Source organism: Centropristis striata, chromosome 17 (genome assembly GCF_030273125.1).
Source record: "Centropristis striata isolate RG_2023a ecotype Rhode Island chromosome 17, C.striata_1.0, whole genome shotgun sequence".
Classification (NCBI taxonomy): Eukaryota; Metazoa; Chordata; class Actinopteri; order Perciformes; family Serranidae; genus Centropristis; species Centropristis striata.
Genome location: NC_081533.1, coordinates 12,039,182 through 12,060,917, shown reverse-complemented (window position 1 = coordinate 12,060,917; position 21,736 = coordinate 12,039,182). Strand labels below are relative to the sequence as shown.

General features: G+C 37.7%; 2 protein-coding genes across 2 annotated transcripts; both read right to left on the bottom strand.

Moving 5' to 3' along the window:
* Positions 1-1,874: 1,874 nt before the first annotated feature.
* LOC131989179 (NACHT, LRR and PYD domains-containing protein 1b allele 2-like) lies at positions 1,875-12,071 on the bottom strand. Its single transcript, XM_059354378.1, has 8 exons — positions 11,982-12,071; positions 10,729-10,750; positions 10,030-10,221; positions 9,661-9,917; positions 7,040-7,168; positions 6,781-6,904; positions 3,686-3,721; positions 1,875-3,526 (listed from the first exon to the last, which is right to left on the bottom strand). The coding sequence occupies exons 1-8, from the start codon at positions 12,069-12,071 to the stop codon at positions 3,264-3,266; spliced, it is 1,113 nt and encodes a 370-aa protein (XP_059210361.1). The 3' UTR covers positions 1,875-3,263.
* An 879-nt stretch (positions 12,072-12,950) lies between these two features.
* Positions 12,951-18,290, bottom strand: LOC131989541 (sterile alpha motif domain-containing protein 9-like). Its single transcript, XM_059354778.1, has 3 exons — positions 16,204-18,290; positions 14,755-14,823; positions 12,951-14,585 (listed from the first exon to the last, which is right to left on the bottom strand). Exons 1-2 carry the CDS (start codon positions 18,200-18,202, stop codon positions 14,771-14,773), a joined length of 2,052 nt encoding a protein of 683 aa, XP_059210761.1. The 5' UTR covers positions 18,203-18,290; the 3' UTR covers positions 12,951-14,585; positions 14,755-14,770.
* Between the last annotated feature and the right edge of the window lie 3,446 nt (positions 18,291-21,736).

Here is a 21,736-nt window from a genome sequence, read left to right as displayed (position 1 = left end):
GGATATTATGAATCAGCCTTTACTCTAGTTAAACTGAAGATCTCAATGTTTGCACTGCAGAAAAAGCGGTGTCTAAAAACAAGATAAAAACACTAAATCTGAGTCAAATTATCTTGCTGCATGGATAGATAATTCACTTGACAAGATTTCTTCAATGAAGATTGTTTAATCTAGAAATAAACATGTTGTACGCTTAAAATAAGAAATTAACTCTTAAATTAAAGCTGCAAGCAGTGATGAACTGGCTCGAGCAGAGTGCACTGCAAATTATTTGTTTCTTACCAAGATAAAAAAAAACTTTAGATTTATCTTGTTTTAAGAGTTAATTTCTTATTTTAATTGTTCAACATGCTTATTTCTAGATTTAACAATCTTAATTTAAGAAATCTTGTCAAGTGAATTATCTGTCCATGCAGCAAGATAATTTCCCTCAGATTTAGTGTTTTTATCTTTTTTTTTAGACACGCCTTTTTTGCAGTGTGTTTGAAGCTGTTGCCAGCTTGGTATAAACAGGGCCAGCCAAGGCTGTGGGTGTCTCTGTTATCAGTGTTTAGTCTAAACACCTCTCTCTCTCTCTGAGAAATGATTTAAATATGATTCCTTGATCAAGTTAATTCATAAAATGTCAATTTAAGCCATCAGAGTCTACTAGTTTTCACCAACACCTTATAATAAAATGAAACATTCTGCTGCTTTATTATGAAGCACTTTTAGTTTAGTTTTCTTTTATCCTGTTGAGTAAACTTGACAATGCATTCCTTCACCAACAATTATGTTCCCGTAGTGATTTAAACCTGTTTGTCAGGTTTGAGCAATTACATCACTCATGGCTAGGCATGGATACAACTGAAGGGACAAGTTCAGAGGGATAAAGAGAGTAAATGTATGTGTTGTAAGGACGCAATTAATATTGATTTTCCAAATTAATCTGCATAAAAGTACCTCAAATCTCTCAGTATAGTTCTTAAGTAAAGGTACTCTGTTCGATTACAAGACACCAAAAATGTATTTCCTCAGATTCAGATTACTTTCTTGTCCATTAAATTTGCAGAAAATGAAAATGTGAAAGGCATTAAGCAAAAGTCTGTTGATACATATTAGAGCATGATCTGTCCAGATATGACAGAAAAACGTCATATTATGGAATGTCCAAAATAAAAATAAAAATCATGCTATAGTATTTAAAAAAAAACTGACAAAAAAGTTATTTTTTTAATGGCTCTCAATGCTAAATTTTTTTACATGTGTAATAGTCTGCAGATATAGTTCACAGCAAAATGTCCAAAAATTACGTAAGTAATTGTTAAATGTCATAAGTTATCCAAAAATGAAATAAAAAATAATGTTATATTATTTAAATTTATAAAGTATATATAAAGTAGTTTATGTGAATAACTTCATTTACAGTGTAGGTTTTACTGTCAGGGAGTGGCTCATGTTTGCCTATACATGATGCTCTGCTGCCGCCATGTGGCCGCTGCAGGAACTGCACCTACAGGGCCAGCGGGGGGCTATACTATGACATTTTCTGAATATATTGTGTAAAATGTAAAATTAAATTTTTATGGTATAATTTATATTTTTATGATACCATGATTCATTTTACATTACAAACCATACAATGAAAATTTTGTTTGTTTATAGAACTCTACTTTTTAAAACAGTATTTATACATTATACATAAATTATATGGTTTTAAATATAATTATCATGGCATACTATAGGATTATTTTTTGTGGAATATTACTTTTATTTTTTTCAATATATATATATATATATATATATATATATATATTCTTTATGACTTTTTCTATGACGACTTTTTATCTCATAATTATGACTTTTTAATCTCATAATTTCAATTTTTTTATCTCACAATTTCAATTTCATGTGGGCAAAAACAAAACAAAAAAAAGACAAGTTTTCATTTTTATTTTGTATAACTGGCGGAAATGGGCTTTGGTATGAACCACACAATCTTGATTTTAGTGTGAATGTGTGAACCATTACAATATCACAGATTTGTCTTTAATAACAATTAGTTTAATAATGTAAAAACAAATCTTTCATTGACAATTGTCGAGTAAAAATGGTGAAAATGTCACAATTGGCAATGGCACATGATAAAAATAATTCACCCATTTAATGTAAAACTCTGAATGAAATCTGTTGAAAAAACACACAAAATAGACTAAAACAAACAAAGATTCAATCTCGTCATTAATCATAAAATATCTCACATTTTCAAAGTCTTTAGTCCAGCACATTACAGTGTTCTTCCTCACATACTTACATTGTTTAATGACATATTTGCTTTTTCAAGCTTTAGAACTGCCACATATGTTTAAAACATTTATACAACAGAATCTGCATCCTGCAAAATGCACCAAAGGTGCTCTTCTCTTTACAATTGCATTGGGTTTGTTTGACACATCTTGTTGGATGTAAAACATGAATATTTACATGAAAGAAAGTATTGAAAAAAAACGAAATTATAAAAATAAATTTTGTTACAATATAACAATGTAATTTAGCAGACGCTTTTATACAAAGCAACTGAGACTTAGTCTTATGCCTCACTTACTGAGTTTGGGGGAACTACAGAGGAGAAAAGTCTAGTTTGAGACGTAGAGCTTGGCGTCTTTCACTGTTACTGAGGATTTCCACCGGGCGTGGAACGGCCACGGACCAGCTCCGCCACGGTTTTGCTTTGTCCTCTGCCCGGCGTCAATCCCCACCGGGCACCCAATGGGTGACGTCACGGTGACTACGTCCATTATTTATATACAGTCTATGTGAGAGACCAACAAAAACATATATCATTTATTATTGATTTGTTTAACTGAAATGTGATTGATACGTGTGAGCTAGCGTGCTAACGTTAGCGGACGGTTGCTCGGGTGCTAACCGTAGCCGGCGATCCATAGTGTGCTAACGTTAGCGGGCTAGTGTTAGCTTACAACAAGTCCAACATTAACATCTTATGTTCAGTGTTAATCAGAATGTATTTGGCGTCTGAGGGATGAAGAAGAGCAGCACAGATGTGTTGTAGAGACCGTTGACTGTTATTGTACTTGCTGAGAGGGTGGAGACATACGCAGACGCTAACAGTGACGTAATGACGTGGCTCTAGAGCCTGTGGAGAAGCAAACAGTTGTGAACCAGCACTAGCACCGGCTCCGAACCGGCCCTGAAACTGCTTTGGTCGTAAAGGGGCACTATAGTGTCCAAAGCTGCAGCACTTTTTACTACTTTTGGCTTCTTTATCCAGATGCCTCAAGCTCACTGATAAGGTGCTCTGTACCCGTCATCCCTTTCAGGATTTTATAGAGGCCGTCTTTTGCTATTGCGGTGTTCAAAACCGCCAGAATTTTCCTCATCTGGTCTTGTGTGGTTGCTAAGGCTTTGACATCATTGTAGGTCTCCTTTGAGATCAACTCCCTCTCCACGAGCTCGTCCAGGATGGGGGCTGTTACACTCACTCTGTTAATCAGAGCTCTCCGATGTTGAGCCACGAAATGCTGACCTGCAGGAAGAAAAAAGCAAAGCAAAAAACAGTGAACGATAAAAGTATGTTAAAATTCTGAATGGATAAATACATAGAGTTACAATGGTGATTCAAGGCCGCTAGGTGAATTCATGTTATCATTTATCACTTTTAAGTTCTCCTTTTGTCTTTTCTTACCTTGTTTATGACCAGTGCTTTGAGTTTGGTAGTCTTCTGAAATAAAATACAGTGCATAGCGCTGATTAGTAGATAGATTAATTCATTATTTTACTTAAATGCTTATCAGCACTCGGTCCCAGCTCACATTGGGTGAGAGGCGGGTACAGCCTGGACAGGTCGGCAGACTATCACAGGTGTCACGAACTGGTCAGGTTAGTGGCAAAAAAGAAGGGAGTCCACACGTAACATACAAAGCCAAATAATTTATTAATAAATCAGATAAATGTAAATTAAGTAACTGATCAATGAAATTATTGAAATTGAAATTAAGTCAAAACAAACCAAAATGGATGTGTGTGAATAAATGTCAATCAGTCATGTATGCAGTGTATGGGTGTGAATCAAGTGTGCTGTATGTGAGTGTTGTATGCCAGAGGGAAAATCAAACTCAGTCCCACATGGCAGGTGGGAACATGAGACCCAGGTCACCAGCTTGGAAGCAGCAAAGAGACTGAGTGCTGGATAAGACTGCTCTTAAATACCCAGCACACAGGTGAGGCCATTTAGGCTGACGACCTGCCCACCACTGCCAACAAGGAAATAGGACAGCCAATCAGCAGGCAGAGGGGCAGGACGTCACACCCCCCTCCTAAAGAATGGGGTCCCACCACATTATCCATCAACTCCTCCACCTCTCCACAACCTGGACCCTAGGAGCAAATTGAGAGCAGTGAGAAGGCATAATTTTAAAACAGCAAACTAGACAATCAGTGAGCACACAAACCACTAAGGTGACAGAGAAAGGGCATCAGCCATAACGTTCTCTGATCCCTTGATGTGTCGAATATCCAAATTGTATGGCTGTAAAAACAACGCCCACCGCATCAGCCTCTGATTTGGATTCTGAAGTGATCGCAGGAAAGTCAGTGGGTTGTGATCTGTGTAAACAACAAGTGGTGTTAGACCAGATCCCAAATACACTTCAAAATGCTGTAATGCCCATATTAAAGCAAGCGCCTCCTTCTCTATCACAGAGTAGTTAAGCTGATATCTATTGAATTTCTTTGAGAAGAAAGCCACAGGTCTTTCAACCCCATGGTCTCCTGTCTGCAAAAGAACAGCTCCTGCTCCTACGTTAGAGGCATCCACCTGCAGGGAAAAACCTGCATCGAACCGGGGAGCAGCCAGCACAGGCTCCGCACAAAGAAGTGCCTTGACATTTTCAAACGCTGAACTACACCTGTCTGTCCAGATATATCATCAAACCAACGTAACCCAACCAGCCATCTATCCAACGTAACCCAACCAGCCATCTATCAAACGTAACCCAACCAGCCATCTATCCAACGTAACCCAACCAGCCATCTATCCAACGTAACCCAACCAGCCATCTATCCAACGTAACCCAACCAGCCATCTATCCAACGTACCAACCAACCATCAAACCAACGTACCAACCAACCATCAAACCAACCAACCATCTATCCAACGTACCAACCAACCATCAAACCAACAAAACCAACCAACCAACCATCTATCCAATATACCAACCAACCATCAAACCAGAAAAACCAACCATCAATCCAACCAACCATCATACCAACCATCTATCCATCAAACCAACCAACCATCAAACCAACCGTTGAGTGCTGGAACCACTGAAAAGTCTGGGACAGCCAAACCAAAATTGGAACCTCCCCAGCCCTGACTAACTAACAGACATTTAGCAACCCCATAACTACCTACACTCCTCCCTAGTCTTCGTGCTACTACATATGGTGGGTATTTATGCACTTAAGCCCACTGGGAAGAAAAAGCAACTGTTACCAGCAACCTTTCCTTGCACCATGGATGTGCTCCCGAGACGACTGCTCTGCCCACGTTTGCAGCCACACTAAATTCCCCAAGACCAGCTCCCCTATTGGAAACCAGTCTCCTTAGCCTAACAGGGGACTACTGGTCCCTTATAATGGTACTTGCCTGTCCCAACCCAACACAAAGTTCCAACACTTTTATTTACTGCAACCAAACCTCACAAATTTAAGTTAACAAAACTTAAAGACAAATGTTCAATTGCTACTTCCAAACTCCGACAAAATCCCCCAAAATTCAAACTAAAAAAAATTACATGTGGACCTCCCAACACTGGCAGCTAACTAATTGGCTTCAACAGGTGCTACTAATAAGCCAATGGACACTTTGAAACCAAAAAACTCAATATAACTAAGACCAAAACACAATTCCTAACAAGAACCCAAGCAAATATCGGTGTCAAAAGTTAATACTGAGACAAACCATACTGAATTGTACTAATGTACCCTTACAACATTACCTAGAATCCTGATTGAAGTCAAATGTACCAAATCAAACAATGGTTTGGACGAGCCCCCATTTTGTCACGAACTGGTCAGGTTAGTGGCAAAAAAGAAGGGAGTCCACACGTAACATACAAAGCCAAATAATTTATTAATAAATCAGATAAATGTAAATTAAGTAACTGATCAATGAAATTATTGAAATTGAAATTAAGTCAAAACAAACCAAAATGGATGTGTGTGAATAAATGTCAATCAGTCATGTATGCAGTGTATGGGTGTGAATGAAGTGTGCTGTATGTGAGTGTTGTATGCCAGAGGGAAAATCAAACTCAGTCCCACATGGCAGGTGGGAACATGAGACCCAGGTTACCAGCTTGGAAGCAGCAAAGAGACTGAGTGCTGGATAAGACTGCTCTTAAATACCCAGCACACAGGTGAGGCCATTTAGGCTGACGACCTGCCCACCACTGCCAACAAGGAAATAGGACAGCCAATCAGCAGGCAGAGGGGCAGTATGTCACACAGGGCTGACACATGGAGATAGACAATCATTCATGTTCTCATTCACTCCTACGGGCAATTTAGAGTCACCAATTAAACCTAAGTGCATGTTTTTGGACTGTGGGTGGAAGCCAGAGTACCCGGTGAGAACCCACACTGACATGGGGAGAACATGCAAACTCCACACAGAAGAGCTGTAGGCTGGAGTTGAACCGGCCACCCTCTTGCTGTGAGGCGAGAGTGCTAACCACTACACGAAATCAATAAGTATAAAATCCTTTGAAAACCTCTTACCTTTGAAAATAGAACAGCTCCAGATAGTGTTTTGCTCACTTTTAAGCTTGAGGGTGAAGTCACCGTCTGCATTTCTGAGGAACACCTCAAATAAATTTCTGCTATCGTATCGGAGCTCTCGTGTCTGTGGAGAACAGAATAAATGGGGTGGAAGACATATTATTTTAAATTAAGAGTATTATTCACTTATTCACTAAGTTTTCCAAACATACTTGAAAAAGTGATAATATAGTGACTCTAGCTGTTGAGTCGTACATACCCTGGGTTGAATGTGTGCACCCGCCTTGTCTGTTTTCAGCGATAAGTTATCTCCTAATACCATGGACTTGTCTGGGCCTGGTTTTAGCAGTTTAATTGATCCAACAGAGTTTTGCTCTTTTTCCACTGCCTGTGAAAAAAAGGATCAAACTCAAAATAAACAAACATTTTTGTAGTCACAATGTTTTTTGTGCTTTTTTTCATGTAATGGAGAAAACGTCATTGAAACTATGCTGTTTTCCCTTTTCATATACAGTAGTGTTCAAAATAATAGCAGTCCAATGTGACTAACTAGATTAATCCAGGTTTTTAGTATATTTATTACTGCTACATGGCAAACAAGGTACCAGTAGGTGCAGTAGATTCTCAGAAAACCAACAAGACCCAGCATTCGTGATATGCAGCTATTAAGGCTGTGCAATTGGGCAATTAGGTGAAAGGGGTGTGTTAGAAAAAAATAGCAGTGTGGCATTCAATCAGTGAGGTCATCAATTTTGTGAAAAAACAGGTGTGAATCAGGTGGCCTCTATTTAAGGATGAAACCAGCACTTGTTGAACAAGTGAAAATGGGTCGTTCAAGACATTGGGCCTCATTCACCAATATCTTCTTAAGAATCTTCTTAGATTCTTTCTTAAGTCCTTCTTAAGAAGATTTCTAAGAAGACCCTACGCCAGATTCATCAACGTGTTCTTAAGCCGCTGAATTGTTCGCAGCCGTGTTCTTAAATTGATGAATGCCATCTCCTCGTAAGTTGAGCGCGCGTGCCAGGTGAGTCTAATTAACATAGGATTAGCATAGGTAACCACCCATTAATGCCCATAAAAGGACCCATAAAAAGGACTGCAGGGCCGTGTGTAGACGCCACACAGAGGAAACAGCAACAGAATGCCTAAAGCAAAGCGTAAATCCCTTGGAGCACAGGGAAAATAAATAAATAAATAAATAAATAAAATTAGCAACCTTAGTGCAGGTTGCAACAACACAAACAATTTATTTTCTGGAATAATACCTTGAAACCACAATATGTAACTGGCCGTAGAGGCCAAACTGGTCAGAGAGTTGGACTGTGATTACTTTATCAAGGACTTTTCCTCGAAGAAGGCCAGTAAAAAGCCGGTGGTTTAAGTGAGTAGTTTCTAGGACTGTAGCCGGTATCTGAGTCGGCATCCGAGTGCTGTGTTCGGTCGGACGGTCGGTCTGAACACATTAGCGCATTTTTTTATTACCATTACAACATGACACCCCCATGGCATGTGCCTGTATTTGTGTGTGTAAGTGCGTCTGTGTGCGCCGGCCAGCGCGAGGGAGAGAGAGAGTATTAATGGGACACTCTGGGTGCGCTGGTTGATAGTTTTCTATATTTTAATTAATACTACAAGGGCTGGCTATTTGAGCATTCTGTCTCTCCCATAATATATGTATCGTCCTCTACATGGCAGGTGCCAAACAAAACAGACCTAAACTGACAGTAATGTGTGGTTGTGTGTGCCGGTGTTATGTGCGTAATGGAAAGAGCGCCGTTGCACGCGCACATAATGCTTGTGTAGACAGGGGCTCGTGGTCATGATAATCCGTCTATGTGTATATCGTCCTGTACGTGACAGGTGCCAAACAAAACAGACCTAAAATGACAGTTATGTTGTGTGGTTGTGTGTTGGCCGGTGTTGTTATGTACGTAATGGGAAGAGCGCCTTTGCGCGCACACTTTGCGTGTGTAGGCACTAGGCAGGGGCCCGTGGCGAGTTTGTGTCCAGAGGTTGTGGACTGAGGGGTTAAGTCCGGCATGAAGTCCCGCAGAGCCAACTTGCAACAGAACCAGAACGGACAGAGCCCTCCTGCAGCAGTAATATATATGCCATTGTTTTGTAGGTCGTGGAGAAATGCCACCTATAAATAGGGTGGTATCACTAACGGACAGCATGATGTCCAATTTACTTGATTCATGTTAAAGCTTTGACACATTTAATTTAATTAAAATGAAAAATGAAAAAAAAAAAAGAAATGAATAAATAAATACATAAATATGACGGAAATTTCGCTGTAATGTATTTTATTTAACTTAACAAAAGAAGACAACACAACCATGCCAACATGTCAGCACTGAAATGTGCTTAAGAGTACTCCTGAGTGTTCGTAGGATTTGTTCTTAGAAATGTAAATGAATTGTGGAATGCTGTTAAAGAATCTTGGAGTGGAATAACAGCTGAAAGGTGCCACAGGTTGGTTGACTCCATGCCACACAGATGTGAAGCAGTTATAAAAAACTGTGGTCATACAACTAAATATTAGTTTAGTGATTCACAGTCCTAGAAACAAAAAAGTTTGTACAAAATAGTTTTGAGTTTGTAAAGTCAACGGCAGACACTGCTATATTTCTGAACACACCCCTTTCAACTAATTGCCCAATTGCACAGCCTTAAGAGCATGCGTATCACCAATGCTGGGTCTTGTTGGTTTTCTGAGAATCTACTGCACCTACTGGTACCTTGTTTGCCATGTAGCAATAAAAAATATACTAAAAACCTGGATTAATCTGGTTAGTCACATTAGATTGCTATTATTTTTTAACACTACTGTGTGTATATGTTTTAATTTATTGCTGTGACATATGAAAGAGAAACCTTTTGCAGAGCAGGATCAGGTGGCACCAGGTAAACATGCAGTTTGAGGGCAGTTTGGATTTTCTTGTACATCAACACGTCATAGAAAACGTTCACAGGGAAGCCAAAAAACTGCTGGATCATGACACCAATTGGTGAGAAAGTGGGCTGCAGCAACTTGACGTGGGACGATGTCACTTCAGACACTCGTTCCACAGAATCTCCACAGGATTTCACATGTAGAACTGCAAAGCTGTGTGGCATTTTGGGGTTGTGATCTGCCAAAAAAATATCAAAGAAATAAAACAAACTTACAGTGTGGTAGTGAGTAGAAAACTATTCCATTTATTCAATCAAAACAGTTGTCATTATACATGTTTGTCCACTTACCAATCCAATGTGGCAGTTGCACCTCCTCTAACTTCCCAGCTGTGACTGTGATGTCCATTAGTGGTCCTGCTGGTATGTAATCTTTGCATGAAGGCCTGTGCCTGTGTTCCTCCCATGAGCAGAACTGGTATTGGAGGCTGACCTTTTCCTTACAAACCCAGCGCAACGAAGACACGCTGCATTCAAATCGACCTGCGCCAGACTGGAGGCTAAGGAGTGAGTTTAATAATAACTTTTGCTTTTATTCTTTAACAAATGTGTTACAGTCAGTTAAAATTCTTTACAGAATGTTATTGCAACATTAATATCAAGAAAGTGGGCTCATTGAGGCTGAGCCTTGGTGTCATTTTACCAAAAAGTGGTCCTAAATTAAACTAAGAACAAAGAAAAAGGGTTGATAACTATTTACCTGTAGGTTTGGATCTCACCAACTGTGTTGACTACAGGTTCAAGTTCAATCCAAACAGGCTCCTGTTTCAAAACACAATACATAATGTACTCTTCATGAAACATTTAAATCATTTTTGCATATGGTAACAATGGGAAATAGTAATGAGAATTGTGTCTCTGCACTGCCTCCTTTTACTCGTGTGCAGGAAAGAAAAAGAAAATGTATGTGCGTGTGTTTTAAGCTGCAATTTGATAATGTTGTTAATGAAAACTGCCTTTTTGAATCAAGGCAGACTGATCAATAGATACCTGTGAACTCCTGCTGGGGTCTCTGTGGAGAACACATGAGGGACTAGGTCATTATACATGCAACAACATTTTAACATGATAATAATAATATATGACCAATGCAATATACTTTTAATGACCGAACTCAAGGCTGGCTGATAAGCTCTGTTTGCTTTTAGTTTCATGTTTACCTTTTAGTTTTGCCTGACGTGATGATTTGAGTGGGAGTTACCACCTCCCCCTTCTTCTTCGACAGACTTGGAGCAGAGCATTCACCTTTACACAGATACATTGGTTAGTTGATATTGTTCATGATAACTATAAATAACAAAATACAGTGTATACAGTACAGATTATAACTCATTCTGCTCTAAATGTAAGAAATAAAGCAAGAAATCCACATGAAATAACAACAGAAAACACCAACATTTGACAATTTATACAGAATAGTGATAGTGAAAACATACTTGCCATTTCAGCACTGATGTAATATCTAAAAAGAAACTACATTTAGATCAACACAGAACAATGTATATAACCATGTTTTCCAAACAAACAAACAAACAAACAAATCAAACAAATTACTCTATGACTGTACATGAGATTTACAACTTAGTTTACAACTCAGTTTGCCTCCCCACAGAGCTAACAGTTTAATGGGGGTTATCTCCAGTGGCTTTTCTAGAGTCTGTTGAGGCCCTAAGTAAAAACTCACAGGGGGGCCCTCGAACCAGCATTCATCGCCATTATATTATAAATAATCTCACACCAACAAAAAAATTGTAGAAAAAAGTGTTCAAAATATGAATATATACAACATTTAAAATTAAAAATTTTAGAAACAATTCAAAAATATAGAAGAACAATAAAAGCCAGAACAACAAAAGCTTTAAAAATTTAATAACAAATACATTTTGTTTGGCTTTCATTCTTGCCATTAACCCCATACTGCCTACATTTATTAACAGTTATTTAAAAATAATAATTATTTGTGTTTTTGGAGATGTTAATTTCAATATAGCACATACAATAGATATGAATTGAGGTTTTGATTCAAATTAGCGACATTAGGCATGATTGGGTGTTGGGATCTTATCATGTGGACTTTTGTTCATTTGTGGATTTTAACAGAGATGAATGAAATTGAGCAGCATTTCTTATTGACCTCTCAAAATGGTGTCTGGAGTCCTTTTTGGCTCTCTGGCAAGGAAACAGCCATAAACTCTCCTCCCCATGATGCCTGGTGTTTATGACCTCTACTGATGTGTGATCACCTCATTGGTCAGGAAGACTTCTGAGGTCTCCTGTATATAAACTTCCACTTCTTCATCCTCTTTTCCACCAGCCCCCCGAGAGGACTGCATCTCTTACTCCTTCTCCTCCAAGAAGGGGGACACAGGCCTGGATATCCCAGAGACTCTTTCTCCAGAGCAATGTGCTGCTCTGATCTAACCAAGGCAGCTCTTGAACACTTTCACTGTAATTAATCTGCTTAGATTAGACTGTGGAAATCTCTATACTCTATAGATTGTGTGTTTTGTTTGCTGTACTTTGTTTATTTAGAATAAATACCTTTTAGGAATAAATATGCTGTCCATTTATGTTGTATACTTTGAGTGATATGACAACTTCTTCTATGAAAATAATTCCAAATTCCTTCAACCAGGATTAAATATGAATATAGTAATTTGATTATAATTATTAAGTTACTTATTAATCAGTGTTCCAAATTGATAGCTTTGTAACTTTATGAGACTGCATTAGGTTAATTGCCTATCTTTTCTCTGTTTAACAGAGTGGTGCCCCAACTTGAGGTGACATAGAGTAAATCAAGACATATAATTTTTTATAATCAATAATTATTTCTGATAATTAATTAATAATTCTGATAGCCATCTAACCACACTTTTGAACCGTGAGACCCACAAAAGTGTTGCTCAGGTTCGAGGCATATAAATCCTTACATATTTGATTCCCCCATATGAGGGATAGCTGATAATCCATGTGACGCATTTACAACATTTAGTGCCTCATTGTTTAGTATCCATATCATTTATATTGACCATGTTCCTTACATTCTGTTGCCCCGTGTGAGGCACCCATATAATTTATTTGTAACCCATGTTTACAACATTATGGTGCCCCATTTCGAGGTATCCATATCATTTATTTATAACCCCTATGTTTACAATATTGACATAACAGTGATTGAACAAAATTTCCAGTCTCAGATATTAAGATTATTTTATTGATGCAGCTATTGCAGAAACAGGGCTTTAAAATCGAATAACAAAACATTTTTCTGTACAATCATTGCTGTTCCATCATCACATGTATGTGATGGAAGCAGTTTGAGGCAATTTCGCGTCAGTCGTTTACATAGAATCACTTTTGCCAACTGCATCGTGAGTGAGTGGAGTCAGGTGGGATCTTCTACAGTCACTGCAAACTTTGCACTAAGCATTGCCACTGCTTCAGTTTAAAAGTTTATCGGCCCTCGGGGGCCCCCAACTGGCCTAGGACCCCAAGAAGTTGCCTGCCTTGCCCGTTGGCAACATACAACATACTGTAACTTGGGAGGGCATTATCAGCAATGCTAACCTTGCCAATGGTGGGTAAAATTGCTGTGCCGACTAGGTGTTAGCTAACAGTGTTAATGGAGGTGAGCTCATACTCACTCAACCAATATACAAACACACATTTGTCTTAAATTGGAGTTAATATTGTAGAAATAACCCCTCCATGACTATACACATTAAGAAAATGTCACAACATGAGGAAACCCTCATTCTTAATATTTCATCTTGACAATATATAGATAGAATATAGTATACAAGATAAAATGTGGGACAGTAACATAGAAATAAAAAGCAAGAATAAAAGAATAAAAAGTGTTGAGATACTCATGTTCTACAATTCTAGTCATTTCTCAGAAGCTTTTATCCAAAGCGACGTACATTTGAGAGTTAATACAACAAAAGCAAAATTGAAGTAAAAAAACCAACACAAGTAATAAAGTAAATATAATCTTTTTTTTTTTTTTTTTTACCATTTAACTAAATTATCCTTGTTGTTTTTGGTTTAAAAAAAAAAGTAAACCAAACAAACCACCAATCTCTTCATTAATCATACGAATCTAACATCTAACACAAGTCTTTAGTCCAGCACATTACAACCAAACATAAAAAGTCATGTGCTCTTCCTGTTTTTGTTTTTTTAAATTATAAATCTACTCTTACAAACAACTATTAAAAATGCACCTTAGTATGTGTTTCATGATTTCATTGGGGTTGCATGACCCATTTTTCATAATGTGAAACATTCATATTTTTTTACACTTACATGGTAGAAAGTAATGAAACGAACAATTTTCCAGGTTAATATATATAAAAAGATTTTCCATTGAAAGTACATGTTTCTTCACAAGTTGCTTTGTCTTTGCTAGTCTTAATATGTTTTATAGTTTCACATGTTTCATAAATCCCCAAACAAAAGGCGAAAATAGATACAATGCAAGTTAATAAAGCTTTAGGAGCATACTTTTCTTAATGAAGTCACTATTTTCATATGAGGTGCAGCACTTATCTTTTACATGTTGCTCCTTTATTCAGATTCCTCAAGCTCAACAATGAGAGGCCTCATACTCTTCATCCTTTTAAGGATGTCATAGAGAGCATCTTTGCCTCTTGTGCCAGCTGAAGTCAAACACTGTAGAATGCCGCTCATCTGGTCCTGAGTGGTTTCTAAAGCTCTCACAGCCTCATAGTCCTCATTTGAGATCATCCTCTGGTCCTTGAGCTTCTCCAGGATGGTTCCAGTATCTCTCACTCCGTTAATCAGAGCTGTCCGATAGCGATCTACGAAATGCTCACCTGAAGCTGGAATATAAATGCAAGGCAGAAAAAAGAGTTAGTGTGAGAAGTTTTAGTGGCTATATTATAAAATTGAGAAACTGTTTAAACATAGGTAATAATGATGTTTGTGGCCACTATGTGAAGTCAGCTTATCATTTCTCAATCCTAATTATTGTTGTTCTATATAACTTACCACCAGTGGTATCTGTTCAATCCGACCGGACAGGGTTGAGTTCTGAGCTCTCCGTCTCTGAGATTTGGACTGTGACATGAGACAATGGAATGGGATTTCATTAATTGTGCACACAGCAATAAAAAATACATTTTTAAAAATTCAACAAAGCCTCAGCTACTCTGGATAATCTACAAACTTTTAAAAAATGTTTTTTTTAACGGATAGTCTTTCATATCTAGGTGTGACAATTGCACAATTTGATCTAAAGATCAAAGATCTAAAGATGATTTCTTAATGTGTTGTGTTGTGGTCTTGGCAGCGTGTTTGCATGTGTTTTCTTAAGTTGCAGTAATGTGAGCTCTCAGGGCCACCAGTAGTATAATCTTGGCCACCATTCATCACATTACAGTGCTTTTTACCCTTAAGTTAGTTACTTCACTTTTAACAGTTAGCTGATTATTTTTATAGTCACTTCTGTGTATACAATTCTGAGGTTAGCCAGTCAGGTAGCCTAGCTGGCTATTAAAAAAAAGAAAAAGCACCATCAAGTTTATGAGGAGTGTGTGTTTAGCTCTACAGAGTTTAGCTTGGTACCTATTTGCTTTCCATCAGTTAATTTTTTATTTCTGCTACATAAGCTTTCACTCCTTTCCAACTTACACTAGCCAGAGTGACTAACATTAGCTACGCTGTGAAATCAGGAAAATGTTGTTGCTTTATAGGGTGACTAATAGTTATCTAAGACACCATAGTGATTCTCAAAATGATCAAAAACACTGTTCAAGTCAAATGGTAAATACTATGAACAATATTGCAAAATGTGAAATGTGTTCAACTAAAGTTAGCTAATGTGCTAGCATGCTAGCTAGCTAATGCCATATGCTTCAACTCCTGACGAAGGCTCGCTAGCACACAAGCTAAATAAATGGTACTTAACACTGCCAGCGATGATCTACTGTCAGTTTGATAAAGACAAAGAACATGATCTCTTGTGGTGGCAGTTTTAAAATGATTCAGTATGAAAGTTAGCCCTGTTATATTCTGTTATAATCAATGTGTATAAGTGGGCAGCAGCGTTAATGCAGCTAGAGAGTATTCATTCCCTGGTCTCACACAAAGTTGCACAGTGAAAGTGAGGCTTATGGGGAACTATAATTATGGAACATTAAACATATTGTTTTCTTGTGGTGGCCTTTCTAAAATAAGCCAGGATGGAGGTGATCAAGGAGTTGAAGCATATGGTATTAGCATTAGCATATTAGCTATTTTTAGAGGTGGATGATTGAATAAAGACAAAAAGCCTGATTTGATAATCAGTCAATTACAGGCAAGACATGACAATGTAAATTCATTCATTCTTATACTCAAAAAACTATAATGACAGAGGTGAAAAAGTGAATGACAGACAAGAAACTAAACTAAATTTGAATGTTCTGTAAGGTTGGTAGAGTATTTTACCCTTCTTACCCATTTCTGCAGGTTTTGTCTGGATGGCAAAGGCTACAGCACCTCTGATGGTAAAGCCAAGATAAAAGGAAACTTGGCGTGGTCTCCAGAGCTTGTTTCGGAGATTTGCATCCACCTCAATCACTGCGCCACCAATAGTTGCAAAGACTCTGTAGTTTCGCACCACCCCTTCAACTCTGAGAAGGCGTGCTTGAACTTTATGACTTTTGAAAATCTTCTCCTCGCTCCAGGTGGTGTTCCGATGTTGTGTTGTTTCCTCATTTTCTTCCAGAAACATTTCTTCAAGGACCTTTCTGTGAACAATTCTGTTCAGATCTTGACCTTTTCCAATGAAAAACAGAGGGCAGAGGTACCTTGTTCGAAAGTGTGTCTCATATGCGCGTTCATAGGAGCAGTGCAAACGTGAAATTAATTTATTGAAGTCAAGAACACATTTGTCTTCACTGTCTGTAGGCCAGCACAGGAGGAGAGTTAACATTTGCAGCTCTGGCGAATCTTCGGGAATTAGAGGCATTTTTTCCTTAAATGCAGTTAAATGCTGGTTATCCAAAGGAAATATTGCTCCCATATTTTTCAACATGATATGAGCAAGGATGTAGTTGGCCAGAGCTGTCACTGAATCTTTCTGAAGAAAGATTTCTTCCCACCATGTCGTTATTTCTTTGAGGTCTGTTTCAGTGCATTCTCTGTCAAGACATGAGAGTACTCGAGCGGAGGTGTCGGCAAAGTTTTCTTTCAGCTTCTGGATGAGATAAGCTCCTTTTTCTTGAAAATGTTTTGATGGGTAGTGTCCAACAAAAATCCTGTAGCATTTTGAGGTGTCTTCTGAAATGTACAAGGGATCATCTTTCTTCATGTCAAGCTTTGAGTAAGTCAGATATTTATCAAAAAATGCACATTTTCTCTCAGCCTCATCCCTGAGCTTCTTTATTAAATAGTGAAATCTGAAGAGTTTGTTGTCTCCAAGTACTTCCAGGACGGAGCCAAAGGACACCTGCTTTGTGAGAACTCCTCTCCAAATTTCGTTCTGACTGACAAGTAGATCATACACAAGGATGCAAACCTGCAGATAACCAAACAGCCCTCTGGTGTTGAAAAAATGTGAGAATCTGGTATTGCCATGTCCTTTCATGTCTGTCCCGTGTTCATTTTCAGCAAGTCGTTCTTCGTCTTTGAAAGCTTCGATGGCTTTTGTGGCCAGTTGTAAAATCTCTCTGGGTTTGGTGCAACGCTTTTTGTTCTTCAAATTCTTCAGATGGTTCTTATGGACTTGGCCGAGTGTATCAGCAATGAAAGAGTTCAGGGGATCTCTTGACTTTGCTCTTTTTGCCCACATTTCTGCCAGATGGTAGTATTTTAGCTCTAAGCAAAAGAAACGAGCTAGTGCTTGTGGAAAAAATGGATTGTTATTGAATTTTTTTGTTGCCACCTTTAAAACTGATGCACTCTGGACTTTGCCCTCCAACTTTTGAATATCTAAGATCAGTCTCGAAAATTTTTCTGGCTCCTCTGTCATCCCCGTACCATTGACTGGGTTCTCTTCTTTTTCCTTTCGTTTTGGTGTCCTTTTAGTTAGCATGTCTTTGACGAAACCAACCAAAAATGGTGGGAGCTCATCTCTGCACAAACAGGTGATGAAGTTTCTTGCTGTGTCACTTCTTTTTACGCCTGCCCTGGCCATCAGTTCAGTGCAACACTGTGCGATCATAGGGTGAGCCATGCAGACTTTTTTTTCTGATCTTTTATCTTGTTGGAAGGTGACAATGAGATGGCTGAAGGGCTCCATTCTGTCCTCCAGTGAAAAGTCACCATGGATGTAGTCGTCATGTTTGAAGAAGTCCATGCACTGAGACTCCAGGAGGTATGAGCCTGGTACGTAGGCATTCAGCAGGGATAGGAAGGCAGCCAGCTGAGTCTTCTTTGGCTTGTTTGCACTCCGAACTGTATTGAGTACTTCGCATGCTTGTCTGACGTAATCTTCTGAGAATTTTTCTTGCATTATGTTGAAGCCATGAAATTGGCTGCATTCATCACTGAACCTTCTGCAAATCTCTTTCTTTTTTTCAACAAATTTTTGCTTCTCTACGTCAGAAAGTACAGTTGATAGGAATACATGGTCACTCTGCAGAACTGCATCTTTTCTAACACAGCTGAGTAAAATCACCACGGGCATATGGGTGACTATGTTCCGCTCCGCAATCGTCGTCATAATGACGTCTTGCAGATCTTCCAAAATCTTCTCATCATTCACCAACAGCAGCACAGTGTTCTGGTGGCCACGATCGCCTGCTGTGAAAAGGTCAACCACCTCCTCTGCAACATCTGTGATGTCTGGGGTTGAGCCTGTTAAAACAGCGCTCCTGAAGGTCTTCCTCAAGTCCCACAACACCTTCATCGCTAGTGTGGTCCCCCCACATCCTGGCTGGTGGAACAGTTTCACAGTTGATACTCCAGGGAGTTTTCTCCTTTGGTGAATTTGGTCTACAAGTGTGTCATATCCGTCTCGTTTGATGAAAGGAGTGCCATCTGACTCTGCCTGTTCACTAATGTGAAAGTTTAACCATTTCGGTGGGGCCCCTCTGTAAAAGTTTTCCTCTGTCTTATCAGCAACTTCTGGATCTATAAGCTGTCCTTCAAACTGATTTGCATACAGAACATCCAACAGTCCAAAGTTAAGTCTGAATCTGCTTCCAATGTTAATTTCCCCACGTTTAGCAGTGGACAGGGCTGGTCTATTTGCCATCTCAGACTTTCAGTTTCCTGTACCTTAATGAATAAAAAAAGGAAAGATGAACGGATAATTTTTTACTTGGACTGAAGATTTAGGCTGACAGGTAATAGTAAACATGGTAAATCAGAACAGTTGTAGATTATGAGTTTACGAAACAAATCACTTTATAAAATATGATGCATTTTCAGTAAATGACTGACACAGACATGATTATCGTTAAATACTTGTGAGGACTCTCATTGGCACAATACATTCAGTAACTCCTTACACTAACCAACTAAATGCCTAATCACTAATTCTAACCTGAGGCTTGGCAGATTTATTCTGTTCTCAATATATATATATATATATATATATATATATATATATATATATATATATTTATATATATATATATATATATATATATATATTTATATATATATATATATATATTTATATATATATATATATATATATATATATATATATGTATATATGTATATTTAAATCCAGAACATGAACACAGAGCCTGCTGAGTCTCTCCGATCAACTTTTCATGTAATAACTTAGTGAGGAACTAATTAAAAAGATTAAAAAGGGAGCGAACTTCTTCGTCAGGAGAACTGTATTGGGCACGGGTACTATCGGGAGGATTGTGGCCCATACAAGCACTTGACAATAAGTTGATAATGTCCTCATTGGTCAGTGTTGCTGCCACAAGGTTCCCAGACTGACTCATGCTCACTTATTGCGGCAGCAAAATACAAGATGGCAGTGCCTTGATGACGTCAGTCAAGTTTCATTATATATATTCAAGGTTCATTCCATATATTCGAGAATTAATTCAATATATTCAAAGTTTCATTCCATATATTCAAGAATTCATTCAATATATTCAAAGTTTCATTCCATATATTCAGGAATTCATTCAATATATTCAAAGATTAATTTCCTGAACGGCATACCATAATATATATATATATATATATATATATATATATATATATATATATATATATATATATATATAATATATACATATACATACATGCATACATACATACATACATACACACATATTTACAGGGAAGAGAACACTATGGAAAATGATAAAATCTTGATACAGTCTTAATGTTGCCCAGCAGATGGTGGTATTGCGCTAAGCAGGATTACTCAGTGAGCTAGGTAACTTCCAAAATAACTCTCTGAGCATTTGTTTTGCCAGTAGTGGAAGAAGTAATCAGATCCCTCACTTAAGTTAAGTACTAATACCACACTGTGAAATTACTCCACTACAGGTTAAAGTCCTGCATTCAAAACTTACTGAATTAAAATTACAAAAGTATCAGCATCAAAATGTACTTAAAGAATCAAAAATTATTATTATAATTATTGATGCATTTATGAAACCAGCGTTTTAATTTTCTCAAGGTAGGGTTCAGTTCAACTTCTTAACATACTGTTCTGAGGTTTAATAAAATAAAATACAAATTTGAATCACTTTAAATTCATCGCCTTTTCATGAGTAACAGTACAATATTTGCCCCAAAATGTAATCGAGTAGAAGTATAAAGTTACAAAAATGGAAACACTCAAGTAAAATAAAAGGATCTCAAAATTGTACTTAAGTACAGTGCTTGAGTAAATGCACTTAGTTACATTCCAACACTGGTTTTGGCCATGATGACACGTTCGCTGTGTGAGCACTGAGCAACACTCTCACGTACAAAAGCCCAAAGGTCAAGTGTGTGATGGTGGCTACATGATCAAAGCTGATCAAAGTTCAATTACAGTGGAGAAGCAATTTCAATTTAATTGTCTTTTATGGCCTAAATTGTTTGTAGTTTCATTAGTTAACTACACAAAAATGGCACAAAAAAGTAATTGAACTTCTTGATCATTTTCTTGATCATTTTGCAAATGTTAGTCTAGGTGTATTATCAGAAAGCTACTACAAACTGTAGTTAAACTACCAGTTTATCTACGTATAGTTCACTTCTCCCTAGCACTGTAATTATCAACTGATGTGTAAAGAGAGATTAATTTGGTGCAGCAACTCAGATTCAGAAAAACCTTAAGAAGCTAGGATGCTGTGAAAAAATAAATAAAACCATAATGTATCATATTCAGAATTTAGAGTTTATATTTACAAAAAACAAAAGTTTATCAGTTTGGACATCAACTAGGATTAGACCCAGAAATTTTTTTAGCAAAAGCTTTTAACAGAAGAACCGTAAGGCCAAAATGCATGCATGATGCTTCATTTGAAAGGTAACATATTCTAGTTTCTGCACAGTGCTTGTTTAGTTTGTGGCAGAAACACAACCCAAAATACATCAGGTCAAAAACAAAAAGTTTTTTGGCCTAACTAAGTATTTAATGGTCTTCAATTGAATATATGTCACAAATTAGCCAATTATCACTTTCTGTTAAATTTACGTTTTAGACAACATCCCAACTTTTTTAGTACCAAGGGAAAACATGAAATAGCATTTCAAATGGTCTTACCTTTCCCCCAAATATTGCAGAAGTGTCTTGAGCAGAGAGATGTCAGGGACTGAACAGTTGTGACCAGTAACTATGTACTTGAACCTGAAAGGTGGTTTAATACACACCCACATTAGGTGCGTAGGTTTTATAACAGGCAGATATGTACAGAATGTGAATGCCCAACAAAGTAGCTATTGTCTTTGTCTGTTTCGTTTTAATGGAAATGCTTCCAAGGATTTCCAGTAAAGGGTGCAGCAAATTAATTTGATTTGCAAAAAGCTGGTGACAGGAGAGGATGAATTATTAACTCATTACTTCTCACTGCAACCT